The sequence below is a fragment of the Harpia harpyja genome, chromosome 5 (assembly GCF_026419915.1).
Source record: "Harpia harpyja isolate bHarHar1 chromosome 5, bHarHar1 primary haplotype, whole genome shotgun sequence".
Classification (NCBI taxonomy): Eukaryota; Metazoa; Chordata; class Aves; order Accipitriformes; family Accipitridae; genus Harpia; species Harpia harpyja.
In genome coordinates, this window is record NC_068944.1 from 9931473 (window position 1) to 9954911 (window position 23439).

The 23439-nt window shown below is 38.9% G+C and overlaps 1 protein-coding gene across 1 annotated transcript in view; it reads right to left on the bottom strand.

Annotated features, from left to right (window-relative positions):
* Positions 1-34: 34 nt before the first annotated feature.
* AHRR (aryl hydrocarbon receptor repressor) overlaps positions 35-23439 on the bottom strand; it is a 93567-nt gene continuing 70162 nt past the window's right edge. The window contains exons 5-11 of the mRNA XM_052788266.1: positions 19527-19616; positions 18079-18208; positions 16493-16626; positions 14384-14583; positions 12645-12763; positions 11543-11684; positions 35-9095 (exon numbers count right to left, since the gene is read on the bottom strand). Of these exons, the coding sequence (XP_052644226.1) occupies positions 7976-9095; positions 11543-11684; positions 12645-12763; positions 14384-14583; positions 16493-16626; positions 18079-18208; positions 19527-19616 (1935 nt within the window). The 3' untranslated portion in view covers positions 35-7975. The remainder of the gene's footprint in view (positions 9096-11542; positions 11685-12644; positions 12764-14383; positions 14584-16492; positions 16627-18078; positions 18209-19526; positions 19617-23439) is intronic.

Consider the following 23439-nt stretch of genomic DNA (forward strand, 5'->3'; position numbering starts at 1 on the left):
TTTAAATGCAAATATTTATTTTTAAAACGTCTTAACTTTACACTTCTGACCGGTAATAAATGTAAAATATAATTTAAGAAATACACTTGGAAGTTCCTTCTAAAAGCAGGCTGAGGAAACGGTCCAAAATGCCAGATCCACGTTTTAGTGCCTGTTTTTGATGAGCCCGCTAGTGATATATCTTGACGTCTATTATACTTGTATACAAAGCAGCATAGTCGATACGGGTTAGGTTACATGTCACCAAAGGTATTTTTGTTAACTGGTTTTGCTTTCGCAGGAGTTGCTGCCTCGACTTGCCCAGGACGGCCGTCGGGGCTGGAGCTGTGCCTGCCCGCCGCTGGCCTGCCTAAATTCTTCGGCTGTCAACGTAGCCAGCACACGTGCCCGAATCGCTCGCCTAAATGCAGGTGTTACACACGCAAACCGGTACGTTTTCAAATAATGCTCAGGTGGCAGGGGTGTTCTCTCCAGAAATGTGCCCTTAATTTTGGGGACCATGCAATGGGCCAAAACTGCTGGTAGATCGCCATGCACCTATTTTTTTAATCTCATCCCCCGCTGTGTCTCTTCAGGAGGAGCAGGAATGGCACTTTTAATACAGGATAATTAGCGGAGTTTGATGGCAGGTTTCACCCCTTTTCAAGATTCATTATATTATTTGTGCTGGTATTTTTCATGGGCATTTCTGTAACAGTCAGAGGCCTTTACGTGGAGTCACATTAAAACACTTGATAATTATTTGTGGTTCTAATCTCAAAATCTAAAATATAATTGAAAACACTGTGTTGCACATGTTGTATAATGCTTCCATACCCTTCTTTAAAAAAAAAATTACAAATTAAAAGTGCAGTTACACAGTGAAAGAATAAACACTTGGAAAAAAAAATGAGAGAAGCAAAAAAGGAGAAAATAGCTTCCTTGATTTTTTGAAAGAGGATTTGGTGGTACATGTACTTGCAGAACTAAACGGTTGGTGGTAGCTCAGAGTTTCTTGGCAGTACAGCCTCCCGAAGAGAGGATGTTTCACCAGCAAAGTGACCTTTTTTCTGGTTTAGGAGTACAGCTGTAATTAGTGAGTACCTCTGTCTTATTGAGGAGGGCAGGGGTAAATGGGGGGATTGCACTTCTGCCTAACACTGTTCTTTTGGCAAAACTTTTGAAGTATGCCTAAAGTGGAAATAAAGCTACAGACACGGAGAACAGAAAGGGTGGAAGCCACAATGTACCATCCTATAAAATCAAAAAGGTAGAAAAGCTAGAGGAAGAAAAAGGAAAAGTTTTTTTGATGGACACAACTGCCTTTAAGGAAGAAAGTGTTCTTTGGTTTTGTTAAGAACCTGTGTAGGTGAGGAAGGACCCTTTCAGAAGAGGGAAGTTTATTTACCATGTAGAGGAAGAATCTTTTTGGCTATGATAAGAGTAGAAGGAAAACTGAATACTGTTTCTGAGAATTGAGATAACTTTTGCCTTTTTGAAGTTCTTTCTTGAAAGACAGTGTTTAAAACAAACACACAACAGTTGATGCTTGCCTCTCCCTATCTCACATTTTAAATGAACAAAGGGAGGATACATACCATCCAAAAGTTTAAAAAAAAAAAAAAAAAAAAGAGGTTCAGAAGGGAGAGAGTAGTGTGATAAGGAGGGGAGAGGCCAAGGTGTGACCTAAGAAGAGGCAGAACAGCAGTGTAATTCCTATGACACCCTCCTGTGCAAAATGGGGAGCTCTAGACCAGAACTTCACCTGATTTTTTTAACATAGCCTTTTAATTAGTTAAATACAGTTACTGAGACTAGCTAAGCAGCTGATGTTCTTTCCATTACCTTCTGCCAAATTTTTGTATTAGTCATTGGAATACTGCAATTCTACCAATACAAATGTGAAACTGGAAGTTTTGGCTGTTCTACAGCTGTCCCTGGAGCCCTATTGCATCAAGGAAATCCTGAGAAACTTCAGATTGCAGAGTCAGAGCACCAGCTGCATGACTGAGCTATAACTACCAGCAGCAAGAGAGTTAATGCAGACACTGAATTTGCCAGAGTTTCAAAGACTAACCCCAGGAAAGGAACAGGAGCACTTCATGCCTCCTAGAATGATGTTTTCAGTCTAACTGAGAAATGCAACTTAGCATTGAATTACCTCAATCCTTGTTTTCAAGAAATTATTTTCAGCCTGAAAAGTTACAAATTCAGTTCTACAGGAAAAATAAGGACATGATTTCAGAGCACAGAGTTATTAGCAGTGAGTAGAGAATTAAAGCTGTAGTCATAGAATAATTACACCTTGACAGCAGTATATCAAGCAGGGTGATCTTTTTTCTCCCCAAACTTTTGTCTTAACAATCTTTTTTTTATCTTCCCTTCAAACCTCCACCCAAAGTCTTTGCCTAAGCACAGGCAAGTGCTTGGATCGCCATATGATTTTTTTAAAAAAAGTACTTTATGGTTTTAGTATATTTTTCAGCTTGTCACTGATGATTTTGTTCAGAAGCATTTCTGATAGCATGATACGGAAATGTATTTATAATGACAAGAACATATGCCATGTGTATTCAAACACAGCAAAGATATATTTGTCAGGGTGGTAGTGTCCATGAACATAAGCTACCAGCAGCCCTCTTGTATGAGTCTCCTTCAGCTAGATAAAAACCGTGTGACTACAGCCTGAGCATGGCCACCTGCAGAATCTCTTTGCTCACTACGCATGTTACAGAAGTCTGCTTCTGTTGTGACACATGATTTCACATAGGACTTTGCAGGATTTAAAAGAGAGGAAGAAACTCTAGGGAAAGAAGCTCCTTTTCTAGCGAGAAATTTTCTACAATCTGGTTTAGGTTTAGGGTTTTTGTCTCAGTATAATCAGAAAAGTCTTTCCATTTTGAATGTTTACACTAAGACAGTAGAGAGAAAGAGAGGAAGGGAGCAGAAAGAAAAGACAAGAAAAACAGAAGAACAGCTCTGTACCTCCATTCTGAGGTTAGTTTTTTTAGTTACGTGACACTCTGATGAAAGAAAATGAGTATGTTAACTTTTTTGCCACTTCCTAAGGCAATGTATGTATTCATAGGTAGGGAAAATGACATCTTTTAACTATTTCGGTTAAAACATCACACATTGTTAAGACAGATTACGGCTTTTCTGAAATAACTACAGTGGGTGAGGCTGTCCTACTTACATTCCAATATGGCTTCAACACAAAGATTTAAGAAAGGCTTCTAGGCAGCAGAAACTGATCTTATCCCACAGAATATTCCTTGCCTCAGGCTTGTTGCTTCCCACTTAAGTATTATAAGCACTAGGAACTTCCAGAAGAATTGCACATGCCCTGTGGATCTCAATACCACATCAAAGGATCAGCACCTAAAGTCTTACTGAACTGGCTGATGCACAAATGTCAGACTTCCCTATACCATCCAGAGGATGCTCAGTTCTAAGGATTTTAAGAATCCATCACTGTGTTCTAGTGAAGGGCAATTAAACCATAGAGGTATACTTCACATTACCATATTACAATCAAGGAGTAGGAAGTCAGTCTTTCCTACGGAGAATTTAGGTACAGTCCCTTGATCTTTCATTTTACTAGTTAAATCTCCAAACTGAGGACCAACTGAACCAAGCTTAGCCCTAGCACACTGCTGCCCTCACTCAGATTTTCAAAACAAAGCTCTACTTCGGTATCCAAAGAGTCTGAAGTGAATAGAAATTATTGATAGTGTTATCTACAGTGGAGGTGTGCCCCAGTTTCAGCCACTGGTGTAACTGCATCCCAGCAAACCTTAGAAGCAGTAGGAAAATCCACTCTTTTTGCTGTACAAGTTTACCCCTAGCTCAAATAATGTTGGTTTTCAGCAAAAATAGTGGCTTACAATGGTGTACTTCAGTTGGACTAGCATTTGTACGGTGCTCAGCAGCTGTCCGCTGACAGCTAAAATCAGGCCACATTCTCAGTAAAGACAAGACCTTAATCAGCAGCTTTAGCATGGATAATAGTCTCTGCTATCTGTAGAATGAGTAACATCTCAGAGGGAGACACATTCTCAGAGCTTTTAGAGCTGCTCACCTTCCATACCAAAAAATATCCTCCCTGAACACCAGAATTCATGAGTTCATTGTGTCTCAGCCTCTGGATAATTTATGGCTGAAGAAGTTTGAATGCTATCATCAGTCAGATGTTAGAGGCATGCACTGGAAAAAGAAAGGCATTTCTTTCAGCCTGAATACTCCAAATTCCTATCAGGTGAGTGTTTGACTGGCCATTTCTTCTACAAGAATAATTTTTTTATTGTTGTTGCAATAAATGCATTGGGAGGCTCCTAAAACAGACTTTAGGGCTGCACTTGAGGATACAAATACCAGCTCATTAAAGATAAAAGCTAAACACCAGTGATTGAAAACATCTTAAACCCTACTTCTCAGTGCTAGTTTTTAAAATAATACCAAAGCAACAACAACCACTAAGAAAATGTAACCATTTAAAAGAACTGCACTGTCTTTCATGCTATTTACTGAGCAGTGTCAGGGGATCATTAATGTCTGCATACAAAAAGTTTTATAAGATTAAATCAGTGGCAATTTAACAGGGTACAATGCAATGTCAGATTTCAGTCCAGACTCAATCCAGGGCACATATCATGGGGAGAGGATGAAGGAATATCTGTGCCTTAAAAGCAGAGAGCAAGAGATTCTTTCTTAGTGTTTAATTCCTCTGTTCTTTCCAAATGGTGCAATATACCAAGTACTTAGAAGGAACTGGTCTTTGTTTACTGTCAACAGTGGTTAGCAATTGTCAAAAAAGAGGATGAACTGCTGATCTCTTTATAAGCACAGTTCTTAGGAGATTGCTCTGTGTGTGTGTGTGATAACTTAGACTAGAAAGAATTCCACTGATACCACATTTTTTCATGTGAGACCTGGAAGAACAACTCAGCCACAAATTAAGTGGGCCAATTTCAAACATGATCTGCAGGATAAGTGTGTGTTTCTTGGGTTCGGACTTTATGGAATGATAAGGAAGCAAACCTGACTGCATTTACACAGGGGGCAGGCCAAAGGCAACAGCTCACTTTTAGTCACATGTTCATCCATCCTCCTAGAAGGCGGCCGTTACATCTCTTGTGTCAGATTAGATTCTCTTACATGCAGAACCTTCATCTACCTCTATAATATCAATTAAGATGTGTGAAAAGTGTCTGGGTTTGTTGGGAACATAATAAAAATCATCCCAACTGAAATAAATCAGGAAAGCCTTAGAGTAGATAGAGTTATGTTGACAAAATAGCCTTTATTCTGTAGTGGAGAGATGTGCAGAGAACTTCTGTTGCTAGTATAAGTTGTTTCAGCACTGAAGAGAGAAATCTGGCTGGTATAGCTCTCCCGATGTAGTCATGCCAAGAAATATTTCTAAGCACAGACAAGGCATTCAGTGGCACAGTCCTCTACAGAGTTGCACCTGGTGTAACCACTTAACATTGTGCAATCTGGCACCAGCATGCCCAGATGAGGATAATAGTGACTTACAGGCATGTTGCATCAATGTAAATGACAAGAGAAGGTGCAAGGTAGTGCAAAACCAGGCCCAGGTGCTCTCATTCAGAGGGGTGTGACAGTGAGTCCAAGCGTGGAATCAAACAAGCAGCTTTCCAGCAATCATGCTGGTGTGTCCTCCACTTGCCCCGAGCCATCTATTCCCACACTACCCTGTCTCCACACTATCCCATTTCTGCCAGGCAGCTGCACAAGGAGCTGAACTGGAGAGTATTACATGGTTCATAGCACAACCCTACCAGCAGCTCTGCAGCCACAGCACAGTGTCTGGCACCAGGAGATAAGCAGTGCCACTGCTACATGCCAAGCAAAGGACTGTGAGAGCAACTCTGTGACAGTCTAAAAGAACTGCTGCTTTTATTTTTGTAGACAGTGAATCAACAAGCCAGAGGTTGTGCAGCACTGCTGGTGTATGGCAGTCTCACTCTACGTGAGTACCCAGTTTGCTTGCCCAGAAGTATTTTTGCAATGGGGCCTGAATTTATGTGATGTGAACAGTGGTGTACCAGAGAGTGGTATAAATTCCACCATTGTGGTCTCACTTCAGAACAGGGTCTGATGTTGCATTGCACCCACTGGCAGGAGTATTAAGGCAAGGATATCAAAACTGTCTCAAATAAGAGGCAGCATGTAGCCAAAAGGGCACTGATTTACACCAGACACACAAAAAAGGAGATGTTCTCATGGCTTGGGTATGGTCAGCTGGTCTATGGCAGATTTAACTTGACCTACAGTAAGACATTATTGCACCTCTTTACTGTCCATTCTTGCCTTCTGCTGGGAATTCTGCGTTCTGCAGGACAGTCGTCAAAAGGTACGTGTGTTATCTCAACCATTTCAGTGTAAAGTGCAGCATTTCAGATAAAACCATTGTTCATAAGCACTTAACTGACATGCAGAGAATGTGTATCTTTACATCTGCCAACTCTAATGTACAGGCGGTAATTTCTATCAGAGAAGACAGACGGTCTTGGAGAAGAGCAGCCTCCCAGGTGCAGAATCATTCCCCTACCTGAAAACTACACTTATCCCACATATTTATAGCATTCAGGAGAAGTTTATGCCACTTTTCTAGCATGTAAAGCCATGTCCTTAGTGACTAATAGGAGAGAGAAATGAAGACATAATTATTTATAACATTTTAAAAAAGAAAACATTCATTATAGGGCTTCTTTCAAAAAGCACATATACATCTAAGCTTTTTTTAAATGATGTGGGTTTTATATAGGTGAAATTGATATAAAGTTGAAATAGTGCAATTTTAAAACAAAAGTTAGTGCAGGAGTCAAACTACAACAACAAAAACCAAAACAGAAGTTGTAGATTTTTTTTTTTTTTTGCAGATATACATTACTGCCTGGGTTCAAAGGAAAGCGTACAGATCTGTCTTCAAAAGCACCAAAGTGCACCGAATTGCTTTTGAAAGGTATACATATTCTAGTTAGCTCTCGGTGAGATTAAGATTTTCTTTTGGGAATGAAACTAGGATGCTTTTGAAAATAACATATCTAATCTTAGTGTGGGATTTGGTTTTGATGTCAGGTGACGAAGTCTAACAAGCTGCTATCAGTCAAAGATATACTATCAAATAAAAAAGTGCATTTCCTTTGTTAACATTACAAGTAACAGCAAGGAAAATAATTGGAGAAATATTTTCTTCTCATGTACATTTAACAGCACTTTGTAACTCGTTTATAGAAGTGGATAACATCCCATTGCTCAGTCTTTCAAACAGCAACATGAAAGGCTGATGGCTTCAAAATGGAAAAATATGGGTACTAAAACCTTAGTATTATCAAGGATACTTGGGAAGAACTTCAGTTTGAAGTGAAATAATTTCTAATGCATTTTATGAAAGTAATTTGTTTTAATTAATGCTATCTTTTAAATTAAGAAGTTGTGTTGGGAAGCCCTTGCCTGTTCCCATCAATTTAATGTTGAGATAAAGGAATAGCTGATGCTTCTTATTAGAGTAGCAAAAAACTAAAAATGCAAAAATTCCTAAGGTAACCTGGCCACAATGAAGACCATAAACATTTTCTCTTTGCACAGAGGCATCACATCAGCTTGGGAAAAACAAACAGAACGAAGGCAGGAAACAGAAATAGCTAGACCTTGGTAATGAACTGTAGACAAGAGAGGAAAGATGATGAAGACAAATTAGCAGGTATACCTGTGCAGTGAGTAATGATTATTTTCTGTGCCTTAGGTTTTATCTTTCTTTCTTTCTGAAGATCACTAGGAGAAGGGCAGTAGGGGGTATAGGACGAGTGTGTGTCTGCATCTGTTTTTTCTCACATGCAGATGCACACACACACACGCTCAAAATCTTTCCACTGGCTTTTAATTTTAGTAACTCATTTAACCCAACTGGACGAGAATCTACAACTTCTTGCTTTTAACATTATAAATATTCCAAATGTTATAAAATCTATTGTAAAAATGTACATTCAGTGGTTTTATGAGGCACAGGACCTGCTAATGTATTTTCAGGGAAGCTCGCGTGTACTCTGTTCTGTCCGCTGTTGGACAATGGTGGAGAATCCAGGGGCTCACGCTTGATTGCTTGAACCAAGCAGGGGTTTTTAAATTCACACGGCATTTTAAACACCTCATTATTCTGCTCTTTCTCCTCCCCTGGGCTGGGGCTGTAGAAGTGGCCATAGCACCCTGCGTGCTGCAGGTCCGGCATGCTTTCCAAACACCCAGAGGAGTTCTGAGGGCAAAACAGGGCCACCTCCTTGCTACGTGAACCCTTGCAAAATCTGTTCAGGTTTAGGTTGTTGGGATGATTTGCTACGATGCATTGCCAGTTATGCGGTGTGTAAAGGCAGTGCCTTGGCTTCTGACAGGGTGAGGTTGGCTCACAGAGGTCCGGTTCTGTTTTGAGGTGCACTCTATTGGGGTAGCTAAACACCTGCTTTCTTACCGAGCCGCTCTCATCCAGCCAGGCTCGGTTTTGTGACGTCAGGTAATTATCGGCAATGTTTTCAGAATCAGAATCGTATTCTGTTTTGATGGGCATCTCCAAGGGAAAGGCTGCATCGTAGAGAGACTCTGAAGATATGAACGGTCTCTGCAGTTTCAGATGGTCTGTCGCATAGTTCTCTGCATAACGCTGTTGTACGCCCGAGTAAGACTGGCAGCTTTCTGCGCTCCCCCAGTGGGAAGGGCAAGTTGGTGCTAAATTTAAGAAACTTTGGTCTCTGTTGTAGAATGATCCAGCTCTCCTGTTTGAACATGTGTTCATTCGCTGGCTCATAGAACAAGAGCTTGAGTTTCTTAAAGTCCAGCTACTGTTTGTGGTGCAGTTGTTTTGAATGCCCAAAGCTGATGTGTTGGAACTGAGAGGTTCCTCTTGCATAAAACACTCACCGTTTGAATGAGGCTCAAACTTCACTTTTACATTATCTTGTTCATTTTTTACTGCTGTCCAGTTAAGATGCTTCCACTGGCCCAGAGTTTCAATGGCACTGTTACAGGAAAGTCCCTCCAGGTTTCCTTTCAAACTGGCAAAACCACTTGGTATCTTCAGTTGTTCATCTTCTTCCCTTTCAATAACAGTAGAAAAAAATCAGTCAATCAGAGTTTTCTAAATGCATGCTTTCTGGGATACAAATGGAGTGGCTCGACATACATTACAAGTGATACTTTGTCCTTAACTTAACATGGGACTCTCACGCTTTTCTCCATATAACCTTTGCATTTGTTCAAGAGAAAAAAAGAGTGTGCATGCACCTGGGCGTCAATGTGCATGCACAGCTACCTTTCTGTGGCACAGTTTCATTTAAATTCTGACATGCATTTACTTTTCCATTTCAGGCACACAGTTCACAAACACCTTAAATACTGTAGTACAGTGTAGTAACTAACTTACACTTTTGTTCTTCCCTTAAAATATATCTAAATAATATTTATGTGCAGAAAAATCTAGAGATAAAATGCAAAGAGTATCTTAAATGAGATGTATTTTGTTAACAAGGAATCATTTGGACACTTAAGAACTTTCTGATTGAAGTGATTTGAGGGAGAACCGTGGGGGTCTTATATTTTGAGAATGCAGAGTTAGCTGCGAGGTAATGAAATGCCTGAATTAAGTGTCCAGAATAGTCACAGATGTTCATATTGGGCGTAGGTTTGTTTTACATGTCTAACTTAATTCATGTTGTTGTTTGTTTTCCAAGATGGTCAGTGAATTCATTTTCCATGACCTCCAGCTGAAGAACACAACATTAGTGAAGAGCTCTGGCAGAGAAAGTTGCCTGAGCATTTCCATGTCCGATGCAGCAGTTTTCAGAACTTGGGGTTCAATCTTCAGGTTCAGGATTTGTCTGGAATTCACTAACGTGCTGATTCCCAACCAGGCAGGATGAGTGCTACCAACCCGCTCCCTCCCTCTCTGAACAAGAAGTGGACATCTCAGTAAGAAACCGAGCATGAAAACCTGGAGAGCTAGTAAGGCGTTTAGAAGGCTTTTTCTTGGGCTCACTATTAAGAACTTTTACTTTGGTATGAACTCAATGTGCAAGTATAGGATTTTCCAGTAGAGGGAGTCCATGTTGTTACAAAGAGAGAATGTCCCACTGTAATAAATGTACACCAGGAAAGCAGAGTATTTTCTCTTTTTTAACATGAGGTGTTAAATATTTTCAGTCCTCTGCTAAATATCGTTATTGTTATTATTGTTAGTCTTAAGATGCAAATGGTATGATACAAGTTTGCTGCAGAACTAGCTTTGCAGGAAATGGTATAATTGGGAAGCAACGGACTGAAAAAAATGCAATAGTCACAAAAGCTTAGGCCCCCCCAAATGAAGAATTTTACAGTGAAATGGTATCTAGTGGAAATTCTTCAAAAGCATGTATGATTCCAGGAAGACAGCATACATTTTAACAAAAAAAGTAGTAGTAAGGATGAAGTCTATTGCAAACTATCAGGAGGACAGGACTGAATATAATCTCCAAGGCCAACTCTTATAACACTTCAGTCTGTAGGAACTATCAAACACAAAGGAAGGATTTTAGCCACTCAGAGGGTAAAAATGTAACTAAATAAACATCTAAGAGCATGCTTAATTAGAGAGAAAACAATTTAAAAGTAGCGACTTGAATACAAGAGAGAGCCCCTTTTAATCTGCTTCTTAATAGAAGTTCATTCCCTTACACGGCAAGATGATGTTTGTGCCGTCCTAGTAAAGGTAAAGAGTTCCACCACCGCGTTTTTTCCACTGGGCCAGATGGTGGCTGTGTACACCTCCTGGCCCCTGCTCATCCAGTCCACCCTCTTATCTCTTCCCTTGGACCAGCTTGAAGAGATACCTCAACAAAGCCCACAGGAACTGGAACAGGCAATCCCATGGGGGAAGGAAGAAAAGCTTATTTGGGAGGAAAGGGTAAAATCCAGTTGAGAGGTCCTCTTTGAATGCACATCTGTGAGATTAGCTTCCAATCCAAGGCTGAGCCTACAGCCAACTAAATGTATCTATCTACAAATATGCAATGAATATGAGAATCCCTGTTTAGATTATGTTGAACATCCACAACTAAAAACATGAGCTCAACTGTCATCCATAAAGGGGAAAAAAACCCAAAACTTAACATAATCAAATGTTAAAAAGTAGAAAACCAAAGACACTAAATCAGCTAAGAGTTTCAGCTGCAAAGTAAAACAAAACCCCAAAATAAGTTTTTGTGCAAGAAAGTCAAAACATCAATAATAAAGCATTTACTTTTGAAGTATTCTGTTTTAATATGTATGTACTCTCAACTTCAGAAGAAAAAACACTGAAGAAAAGAAATAAATATTGTTTACAGTTAAAACAGCCATTTCATTTGATCCATAACAAAAATGGATTTCCATTTGGTAAGTAAACTAAACCCTTCTCATACAGCTCTTCTCTTAGGTCATTACAGTCTTTTTTAAAGATCTCATGCATAAAGAATACATTCATTTTTCTAAAATACAGATTTTTTTTTTTAGTATTGGAAAATATACTTACTTCAACATTTGCTGTTGGGCAAGGACATATTCTGAACAGCCACTTCGATACAGAAGTTGAGTGTTAGCTTGAACCCAGACCCAGTGATCTTCATTTGTTTGTACTTTGACTAGAGAAATGCCATTTTCTCCATTATTCTTTGCTGTACAATGTAAAAGAAAATCTATTTTAATACAAGTGGTGTTTAATATTTTTTCTTACCTAAACTACGGGTGAATGTTCACAGGTTTGTTTGCTGCCCTGGAATCATAGCACAGGAAAGTACAAGCTAAAATTTGTCACAGAACTAGGCAAATTACATTAAAAAATAAAACATGAAAAACCTGATGAGGCAGTTAGAAACACTTAAATTGTAACCAAAGATTTTTCAGTATTATTAGTTTATTATTGTTTTTCCCTCCCAGTAATAGTACTATACCAATGAGAAAATGTTCATGAAAAATGGGGTTATGACAGAGGAATGGTTTTAAAGAAGTTAAAGGTTTCCAGCAGGTATGACAGAAGGCTGAGTACAACTCTACCTAAGAAGAAGTTGCCCATTGGGGAAGACTCACCATCAAAATTTTAGCCATTGTAAAATCTGAAATACAGCATAGACTCTCATAATATTGCCATAGCCAAACACTGGAAAAGCATGAGTCAAAGCTGCAAGCAAATCAAGAGTTTTAAAGAAAATAGAGTCTAGTTTTCCTCTATTTTCTGAGCTTTGGGAAAAACTAGCATTTGTTAATTATTATCCAGTTTTCCTCAGAGAGGGATAGATGTGATCATTTATTATTAAGCCTTTCACATAATCATGTTAAATTCAGTGCTGCCATATTTAGGAAAGCATACTTTGAGTATTCTTATTTACTATGATTGTTTACATCTCTGTAAACTTGGTATCATGGTATTTCTGCCTACGCCAAAATAGCAGACTAATTCAGTACTGTCTTTTGAGGCGGTCAATTTTTTTTTTTGCATTTTTTTACAGAAGGGGTTTTAGAAAGAAGAAAAAAGAGATCGTTGGGACCAAAACCTGGAAAACCTAACAGGAGAAAAGAAAAGACAAGATTTTTTCTCCATAAACTGTATATAATCCAGAAGTACTTAGCAGACACACCTTTGATTTGGTTTTCAGCAATCTGTAACACATTAGTGAAAGCTGCACCTTCGTGGTGACTGTTTCTTCCATATAATTCTGCTGCTTCACACAGACCTGAATTACCTTTGGAACTGGAGCTGTAGAGGACAGAAAATGTGGAAAATTCCTTGTCAGTGAATGACAACACAGTAAAATCACAAACTCTGAAAGATGTGATCTTCAAGCTGTTGACCATTAGCAAAGACTTATGGTTTCTGCATCATTCGTTTGGTCAAACTAGTGTATGACTTGAATTCTGCATTCAATTAAGAGGGATATTCATGTTTAGGAATATTCTGCTCACAACTTACTATATCTGGAATAATAAGTTTCAGCTTGAATTGAGACACATGCTGTGTATATTCTGCTCTGCCTATGCAAGGTACATTCAAGGTATGTACATCACGCTGACCAGCAATGCACTTTAAGAGCTAGCATGACTTCAATTTGCAACAATCATCATATGATTTGAATGAATTTCTTCAGTCTTTAGTTCAAAATGCATACTAGGGCTTGGAAAGGGTGCAAAGTCCATAACATTGCTTTCCAAATTTTTCCCTTTATTAAGACCATCAGAAAAGAAATGACTATATAAATTTGCCCACCATCCCTGACCAGCATGCTTCAGGCCTGAACCAAAGGAAACTGAAGTTAAATGCCCATTTCATTCTTGTCAAATCCTTGGCCACTGTCCAGTCAGTTAGTAAAACTTAAGTAAAGCACCTCTCTTCTAGGAGCTGAATTCTGATCATCAACTAATTTAACCTGGGCCACTGAAAAACTAGCAAGTGGAAATGGCTTTCCAACTTGGTTCCAAAAGCCTGCATAGTCCATTATATCAGCCTTCCAGTAATTTAATTCTTGTCAAAAGGATGTATGTGCTAGAACAACATTACACGTCTGGATAGTAAATCCACACATACACAGGCATATTCTAATTAAAAGCCAAATTATGATGCTGTCAGTCACACTGATGAGCATTTCACTTCACAGCAATGGACCTCATTGCTGTAAGGTCATATTTAACCAAATAAGGGAAAACATAATCCTAGCCCCAAACATCAACTAAAATTCAATCATAGAAGAGTAACGAAAATAAGTGTTAGGAAGGAAATGAGTCTGAACACAATCTGTCCTCATCTTCTGTGATTGCTACCGAGTGATCAGCCCCAGGCCATTTAGTGCAATTGTAGACTTATGTGTTCATAAGCCTTCTGTTGCAAGATAAATACATACACCAAATACATCTCATTTGACTCTCTGTGAACACCCACACACACGCATATTCAGCTTTCTAAAGTTTTCCTTTTCCTTTGTTTGCCATCGAAATGCCCAAGTCCAAATAATTGTGCTACCAGAAGATACTGAAATTTGAGAACTCTCAGTAAAAATACTTCTTCTTTTCCACTTTTACACCTAGTAGAATGACTTATTGCATTGGTAACTTCTGAAGGATAGGAAGGTATCCTAACTTTGCGGTTTTTATAGAAAACTATATATATAACAATATAATACTTAATATGTATTATATATAAAGTATACTATATTATAGTACAGTTATTATGTATTATATAGTTAAATCCAGATAAATTATTCACTTTTCTAGAAGAGTTTTAAAATGGAGAATTATTTAGCCTAATTTGTGCTTTTTACATGCTTCATAAACATAAAGCCCATAGTACACTTTACTAACTGCTAAAAGATTAATTTGAAAATACTTTGTATTCACTGCTGCTGCATCATCAGCTTTGTGTTTTGCTTTCACAAGCAGGCTTTTCATCTTCATTTCTGTCACAGAAGGGAGCAGAAGCGGTACCACTATGCAGAATAAGGACAGCTGAGGTGGCAATACTGTTCCTGATGAGGACTTCTTCCTTTGTCCAAAAAGAAACTTTAGTTTGCCTTGGAACTGCATTGTCTGTTATACAAAAAAACAATAGAATTAGCTTAAGCGTTTAGTGTATAAACATTTAAAATGCGAATACAACCTAGAAGCGTGTTGTTTAACACCAAAACCAGTTCTGAAACAGGGACAAAACCTAGGAATTTAATTATCTTCATACAATTTAAACCATGCCATTTCAGAAGCATGGTGAGCAGCAGTACTATCAACAGTAAAATGAGACATTTGAGGCTGGTTTTTGTTTTTTTTCTCTCCTGTGTACTTAAAGTAGAAGTTTCATGTTATATTCTGTTCGCCAAGACGGGCAGTGTATGGTGGCGCAAACAGCTATTTCCTCTGTGCCTCACTCTGAAGCTGGAACTATTATTTTTCCATGCTCTGTTCTCTCCAGTGAGATGGTTCCTGAGTTTCTTTCCTCTTGCTCTGCACTTTCTCTGGGAAGTTGTCCTGGTTTTGGCTGGGATGGAGTTAACTTTCTTCCTAGTAGCTGGTATAATGTTGTGTTTTGGGTTTAGTATGAAAGTAATGTTGATAACACACCGATGTTTTCAAGTGCTGCTAAGCAGTGTTTATACCAAGTCAAGGATTTTTCAGCTTCTTATGCCCAGCCAGCAAGAAGGCTGGAGGGGCACAAGAAGTTGGGAGGGGACACAGCCAGGACACCTGACCCAAACTGGCCAAAGGGGTATTCCATACCATGTGACGTCATGCCCAGTATATAAACTGGGGGGATTTGGCCGGGAGGGGCAGAATGCTGCTCGGGAACTAACTGAGCATCGGTCAGTGAGTGGTGAGCAATTGCATTGTGCATCACCTGATTTGTATATTCTAATTCTTTTATTATTGTTGCAATTTTAGGGGTTTTTTTCTTCTTCTTCCTTTTCTGTTCTCTTAAACCATCTTTATCTCAACCCACGAGTTTTATTTTTTTCTCAGTTCTCTCCCCGATCCCACTGGGTGGGGGGAGTGAGCAAGCAGCTGCGTGGTGTTTAGTCACCAGCTGGGGTTAAACCATGACAGAAATATATGGACTGGCACAACCCAAGGGCTGTGCAGGCAGACACCAGGGGAAAAGATATGCCCAAGATAGCCAGATACAAAGTACATAGGTTGGAAGGAACCATCTATCCCTGCCTCAAATCTCCATATGACCAGAAGGCAGAGATCAAGTTAATAGCAGGCTGCTGCCTCTTGGTGAAAAAATTACCTACCACAAAATGACCAAAGAAAAATCAGTCCATTTGAGTTGGGCATTTTCCAGAGCTGTAAGATTAAAACAGGGATGCAGAAATGACTAACTGGTACATCTGTTCAGACCCATAGTCTTCCAGCAAATGAGCATCTGAGACAGAAGTTGCATTTCCTTGTGTCATGCTGACCCTCTCATTTTCTTTGCACGTGCCATACTTTGTCATAAGAAGAAACGGCACTGGTCTTTACTAAGCAAATGGGGAAGTGATTTCTAGAAATGACCCACTCCTAGTAAGGATATTTGAGGGCGTGTGAGAGACTTTCTAATTCCGGTTTTTATTATTAAAGGACCCTTTACAAAAGGGGAAAATGGATCATCATTATTCCCATTTCTTAAAGCAAATACTTTGTGCTTAAATGTTAATGGTTGAAACTCAGGCTTGCCGCCCTTGTGCTAGGCCCAGTACAAATTGTCCAAAAGAGCTTAAAACCTAAAAGTTTATAGATTCTTTCTGTTTTAAATATTACAACCTTCTTTTCTCCCATCACTCTTTACACATATTAATAAATGTCTTCAGGTGTTTCTTGTTAGTGCACAGCAAATGAAAACTGTATCCTGCCCATGGCTCTCCATAGTATTTATGTTCAATATTTATGTTGAAATATTTTTCATATGGAGTAATTAAAATCTAGTATGTCATGACTACAGTTCTCTAAGTGAAATTATACTTACAAGGAAGCCAGAAGTACTGTCCAACAAGCAGCGAACTCGACAGATGAAACAACGAGTTAAGAAGGAAGAATAATCTGTTGTAGTGCTGTCATTCTCTTGCGCTTTAAACAATTTACTGAGAATATATTCTTCTCCTAGGAACAACAGTGGAGGTAATATATATCAGATCACACTAAGAAAGAATGAAAATGTTCTGTAGCCAATTGAAGAAGCTCTTATGGAAATTGCTAAAAATTACTTTATGGAAGGGCAAATATTAAATTGTGTCATGTATAGATACATCTGCACATGCTCTACCAAAAGAAAAAAGAAAAACTCTACAATGGGATTCAGGTGAGTTTCTTCAGAAACTTTGACTTTTTTATTTCCTGAGTTTTTGTGATTTTTAATGATGCAAAGCAGGGTAACAGATGTTGCTGGTTTTGAGATCAGAGATCACAGAAAATACATTAGAAAAAGGAATAAAATAAGGAAAATGCTAATGCAAGAAAAAAAAAACAACAAATGAACAGTGGATGATTAGCTAATGTTCAGCTGTTGCCTCCTTGATTTTTAATGAAGCATTTTCCAGTTTTGGACTACAAGTGCATAGCTTTTGGAATACTTATTTCCCAAAAGACACAGGTATTTGTACAGAAGTATGAATACAGGAACTTAAATTCTCCACTGTATATATTAGGACAAAAATTGCAAATATTTGTAACTTTTTATAGTTTGAAACATTAATGCACATTGTTTAGTTTGTTCTCTGCATACTTCCTACAAAATCTTGCGAAGTTCCTCAGATATCTGTAAGACTCTTGCAAAACACAGAAACTGCAAGAAATTCTACCAAAGCTTCATGACTCTGTTCCTGAGGACTTCATAAAAGCTGCTGACGGATTTCTTGCAAGTCTCTCCCCACCCATCTGGAGGCTGTGCTTCCTCAGTTTCTTTCCTCAATTACTTCCTCACTTTATGGTGAAATGCATACATTTTGCTGGGATCAATAATTCTTTATAAAGTTAACAATTTCAACCCCATTGTATTTTCTGTAGTCGTGATTACAGCTTAACAACTCATGTAGGAGAAACCTTGAGCACATGTATCCACCTGCCATCCCAGGGAAATACAGCCTCAGAGGAAAAAAAGCATTGCTAAACCTACTTGTTCTTCTGAAGACTCCTGTCTACATAATTTTGCATGGGAAAACAAGTGGCAGAAAGTGATGTTGCCACTGTGGTACTGTACAGAAACTTTTTGCATGGGATTTTTTTGCATTAATGAGAGGAATACTAATGTCCTGATCAGTGTGAACAAAAGGTTGGTAAGATGAACACTGATGCTGTTCATTCTGTGTGTATAAGAATATCCATTGGTACATTAGTCAGAGAAGAAGAAAGGAAACATCAATTTTGTAGCTTCAATGACACTAGCTTATAAACATCAAGGATCAGGAAGAAACATCACCTAGGGGACAATAACATTATAAATGGCCACTATGCAGCTTACCGGTGAAGAATCTGGCTTGACAAGGGTGTAGGTGGAATGCAATTCTACCTCTATACAGTGGTGCCTATGTTTCCAATCAATATATACAATCCCACCTGTTTCTGTCTGTAGCTGCTGTCCAGACGACATCTGGGGAGGATTCATGGCCCAGTGCAGTTGTCTACAGAAATCCTGGCGATCATCCACATGAATGTAATCATATATGTTTTGGTGCATTACATCAGTCTGAAACAATTACAGCAAGGAACATTTAATTTGTAAGTGTAGTGAGGCAGACGCTCATCTTTAGGTTGATACTTTCCTTAAAATAATGACTGGTGTAGGATACCTTCAGAGCAAAGATTGATTGAGGAAAGTTATTTCGGAGGCCCCTGTTTTTCCCATCTGCTTTTTGACTTCACATCCTAAGATGATTCTTTTTATTCTGAACCCTTTTGTGCATACGCAAAGGTGAGTCATAAAAAAGTCCCGACTGGCAGCCAGTGACCAGTGGCGTCCCCCAGGGATTGATGCTGGGACAAACCCTGTTTAATTTCTTGATTAGTGAATGATGGGATAGAGTGCACTCTCAGGAGGTTTGCAGAGGGTACCAGCTGGGGAGAGCAGGATGGCTACTCAGATCTTGACGGGCTGTAAAAATGGTCTGACAGGAACCTCAGGAAGTTCAACAAAGGCAAAGTTCTCTCTAATTTTGGGTACCCCAGGAAAAGAAAGATATTGGCATACCAAAGTGAGACCAGGAAAGTGCTACCAAGACACTTAAGAGGGCTGGAGCACATGACATAGCAGGCGAGGAGAGAAGAACAGGGTTTGTTCAGCCTTAAGAAAACTTCAGAACTTTCTGCTGTCTACATTAACTGAATGAGTGGGTGTAGAGAAGACAAAGCCCAACCCTTCTCAGAAGAACAAGGTGGGAAGACAAGAAGCAACAGACACAAGTTGCAACATGGGAAACTGGGACTTGATATAACCAAAAAAAATTTACAGTCAGGTTGGTTAAACACTGGAACACATCTTCCAGAAGGGTCACAGAAACTCATAACTTGACTAGATGAGTGAATCCCAGATCAACCTGCTCTACCTGGATCTGCTTTGAGCAGGAGGTTGGACTAGATGACCTCCAACTACATGGTTCTGTTATTCTGTGACTTTACAATGTATTTATTATACACAGGCAACCAGTCAAGAATAGCAGCATCTTATACTGAAATTGAAAGGAAACTTTTAGCTAAATCTTATTTTTATAATAGATCATGTTTCTGTTAACAAAAGCTTTACAAAAGGAACAAAACTACAAGGAATTCATCTTCACCTGTCAGATCACACACATAAAGAAAAGAAAATTAGTCTGAAATGGCATAGTAAAATAAGTTAATTTCAGTAATTTTAATTAAAAAATAGTGTATGCCTAATCAGCAGTAGAAGGATAAGGTGAAACAACATAGAGTGCTGCATTTTAGAAAGCCATTTAGCAGGAGCAACTCCAAGAAAGTCATTACAATGACAGTGACTAAGTATTCTAAATTTTTGTTAATATATTTACCTGATGAAACCCTAGATAGTCCACAATTGTCGACGACGCATAAAATATCATTCCATCTGCACTCACCACCAATGCAAAACCATTCAGTGACTAATGAAGGGAAAATAAGATAATTAAAAAGATAATCAGAAAGTAAAGAGTAAAATGGGTATAAAATGTAATAATTTTAAGAATATTCTAGACATGAAACAATCATTTTGCAAAAAAGTTGGATATAAAATTTTTGCACAAAGTCCTTTTTTCCCTCAGATGAAAAATTAATAACAATCTGGAACATGGGTTTTTTCCTTTTTTTTAAATAAGCTAGGATAGCTAATTACAGTGTAACTACCATATTGCATTACTAGTTTATTATCTACTTTAAATTTTATTTTGTCATTAATGTATACAATTAAAAGTTTAATAGCAAGTGTCAACTACTTTTTTTTTTGCTTTTAATTTAAAACAGTGCATTCCATAATAATTGCTTTGATTTTATATCTATTGATACATATAGATAATATAGTAATCTCCAACAAGAAAATTAAATACATGTGCTGTTGTAGCTATGACTTTAAAACTGGACGTGTATTTTAAAGTATGGCTATTTTCTTAAGCTTCTATAAAAATACATACATAGCATAATAGCATAAATACAATGAATATAAAAAGTAGGCAATAAATACTTCACTGATATAGACCAATGTTTAGTCTAGAAAAAAGCTAAATTAGTTCTCATAGACTCAGTGATGCAAGGAAAGCAACCAGAGAAATCCAAAAATAAAAGTAAGGATTAAATGAAGTACATGATGTAAACATTAAGATCCATCACGCTGCATGCAGACTGACTAATTTTGCCTCTCTCCCCTTGATAAAGATTCAGTAACATATCTTCACTCCAGCAGGCTTGCATTCCAAGGTAGTTTAGATGATCCTTTCATGTGACGGTTTTGAGGTCTTTTGAGATTACAGTTCAAATAGCTGCTGATGAAATACTGCTATATTATTATTATTATTATTATTATTATTATTATTATTATCCTTGCTTCACCTTTCTCTCAATTTACTGTTGTAGCAATGTGCCTATTAATCCTGAGTTAATCCTGAAGCACAATAAGGGCAGCTTTTCAATTGCTCAGTAACCAGATACACTGACATATTTTTGTGAGCTTGGTTCTCTTTTTTGGTTCCTAAATAAGGACCAGATTTCCAAGACTGCTCGAAGCCTGTTCCCACTGTGACAATGGTGGGCAGAATTTCAAGAGTTCAGTGCACAACAGGCCGACTCCTCAGATTTGGGCCCAATCTTAGATGTGGAGCACCTTTGGAAACATGGCCCAGTGGGACCGTACATGGCCAGGGGCTCTGCGCCTTGAAGAACCTCTGAAACAGTGACTGGAGAAATGTAGTGGAGAGACTACGATGGCCCACCTACATTTGGAAAACGCTGTAGGGGCAACTGATTCAATCAAGTCAATGCTAACCATGAGTCATTGCTAAGAATAGTCAAGGGCAAACCATTTTCAGCTCCATAGATACAGATCCTTTCCAGAATAAGTGTTACCTCTGCCTAGTTGGGTTTGTGTTGAACACTAGTTATCCCTGTTGACTCATCAAACACAAGCAGTTGCTGGACTGGTGCTATTTTCTGCTCTAAATAATGCCCAAATTAGTCCCAGCACCTCACCAACCAGAAGACAATGTGTCAAGATTTCTACATCTTCACATCTGTGCCTTTCACTGCGCTGAGAGGAGCCTCCATAGATGGTATCTGTCATATCCATTTCCAGTGTCAAGTGGAGACAAGAAAGCATTTTTGGCATCTTGTCTCTTTGGACTCATCTTCACAGCAATGAAACCATCAGTGATGTGATGTTAGGAATTTTATTACAATTTGAACATCTGGCAGGCCTTTTAATTTGGACAGACTAAAAATTTCCACAAAGATAACCATAGGACATTTAAGGGAGGTCCTTCATGTCTGTGGCTGTTACTGTGCACATTCCAAAAGACCTCCAGTCCTGCCCATGCAGCCAGGGCAGGTAGTAATTAAGAATATTAATGTTTTTAATTAAAGAAATGTTCTTAACCTATGCAAATTAATCATAGAATCATAGAATGGTTTGGGTTGGAAGGGACCTTAAAGATCATCTAGTTCCAACCCCCCTGCCATGGGCAGGGACACCTTCCACTAGACCAGGTTGCTCAAAGCCCCATCCAACCTTGCCTTGGTTGATGCCTGATGCATCAAGCCCCATCTGGGAAAGCTTAAAAAATGACCACAAGATCTGAATATGATCAAAGAATCTCACACAGTGTCGTGCTGAACATCCTTAAAATGTGCCTTCCATTGTCCTGCAGGCAAGCTGGAGTTTTTCAGCCCCAATAGGAAATAGCCAGGGAGCACCTGCCTTTGCCAAGGATTGCTTTTATGAATCAAGAACTAAATACCCCTATTCAAAAATGAATCTTCTTCATCCCACGTATTGGTACATACTCTTTAGGCCTAGACACATGCCCTAAGAGATCAGTCTCTAGCTTTAAAATGTAAAACTTGCTCCCCCACAGTGGAAGGTGGGCAGTTTTTTCTTTACACAAGTTTTAATTTCACAGAGCCAGAGTTGGGCTGGACCAGGTGCAGCTGTTTGTAAAAATGGGAAAGGGAAATGGGACCGTGTGTATTTCTAAGGGTTCAGATCAGTGGACTAGCAACTACATCTATGAGGTTGGAGGATGTATTAAGGAAGGGTGGGAGGGAGCAAGAGGAAAGAAGTGGAGGAAAAGTTCAAGGAGCCAGGTGTTTAGGTTAAGCCAGAAACGAGTATGGATTTGAGGGAGGTATGTAAATGAAGATAATTACAAACTTCCCCTGCTTTGTTTTTGTTTTGTTCTCGAAATGCTTATGTCCTCTCCTGAGTTAAGATCTCTTAACTAAGCATTGCCTGGTTTTCATGACCCCAAACGAAGACATCAGATGCTCTGCCCTGCAGGCAGGAAAAGCAAAACCCACTTTGGTGCAACAACAACTTTTGTGGAGCCACATGAGGCTATTGAGGATCAACACAAATTCCATGTGTCTAAACCTCATTTTAGCTGGGAAACCTGCTGCTTCAGCCACACTAAAAAGAGACGAGCTGGACATGGAGTAAGACTTCATATCCACTGAGTCTTACCCATGACTGCAAATTATTCTGTTTTCTCACTATTACCCTAAAGTGCAGTTCAGTGTGAAACCTGACATCTGTAATACAAAGGACTCCAAATAGAATCAGAGTTGGGCTGACATTTATACTTTTCTTACCTACTTACCACAGCTGGGGAGAAGGAGGAGGGTGTTTCCTAGCCTGATGCCCCAGGATTGGGTAATAGTGATTACAAATTAGAAGGAGAAGACCTTTTCTGACCTCTGAGATAAATCTCTTGGGTATCATATACAACTCCATACTCAAGCCCTTTACAGTAACACTGCATAGAGATTTTCCATTATTCTGGCCAGAATCCTAGTGATTTGTTAGACTGAGTGGAAGAGAGAGACATCTTCAGTCCTTGAGAACGAATGAAAACTATTCCCAGCTTTTTTGTTCTAAGTTACCGGGTCTCACATTAAACAGGACAACAAAGTATACGGCTCCACTTACGATTTTAAAAATTCTCAGTTACTGAAACAAAATTCTCAATGATAGCTTTCTCTCATTCCCAGTGAACACACTGGTGTGCTGTGTCAGAATTACAGCAGCCATCTGCCTGGGTAATCGATAACCTGGGGGGAAGAAAAGGGAAAGAGGACACGGACCAGTCTCATACCTGCGTAGTTCGCGCTCCCTAATGTGAGCACGCGTCTGCCCAAAACACAGAGGGGACAGCACAGAGAAGGTGAGCTCTCCTCTTTTCACTTTATTCCTTTCAGTAGAAATAATGGAAAGCCTAAAATAGG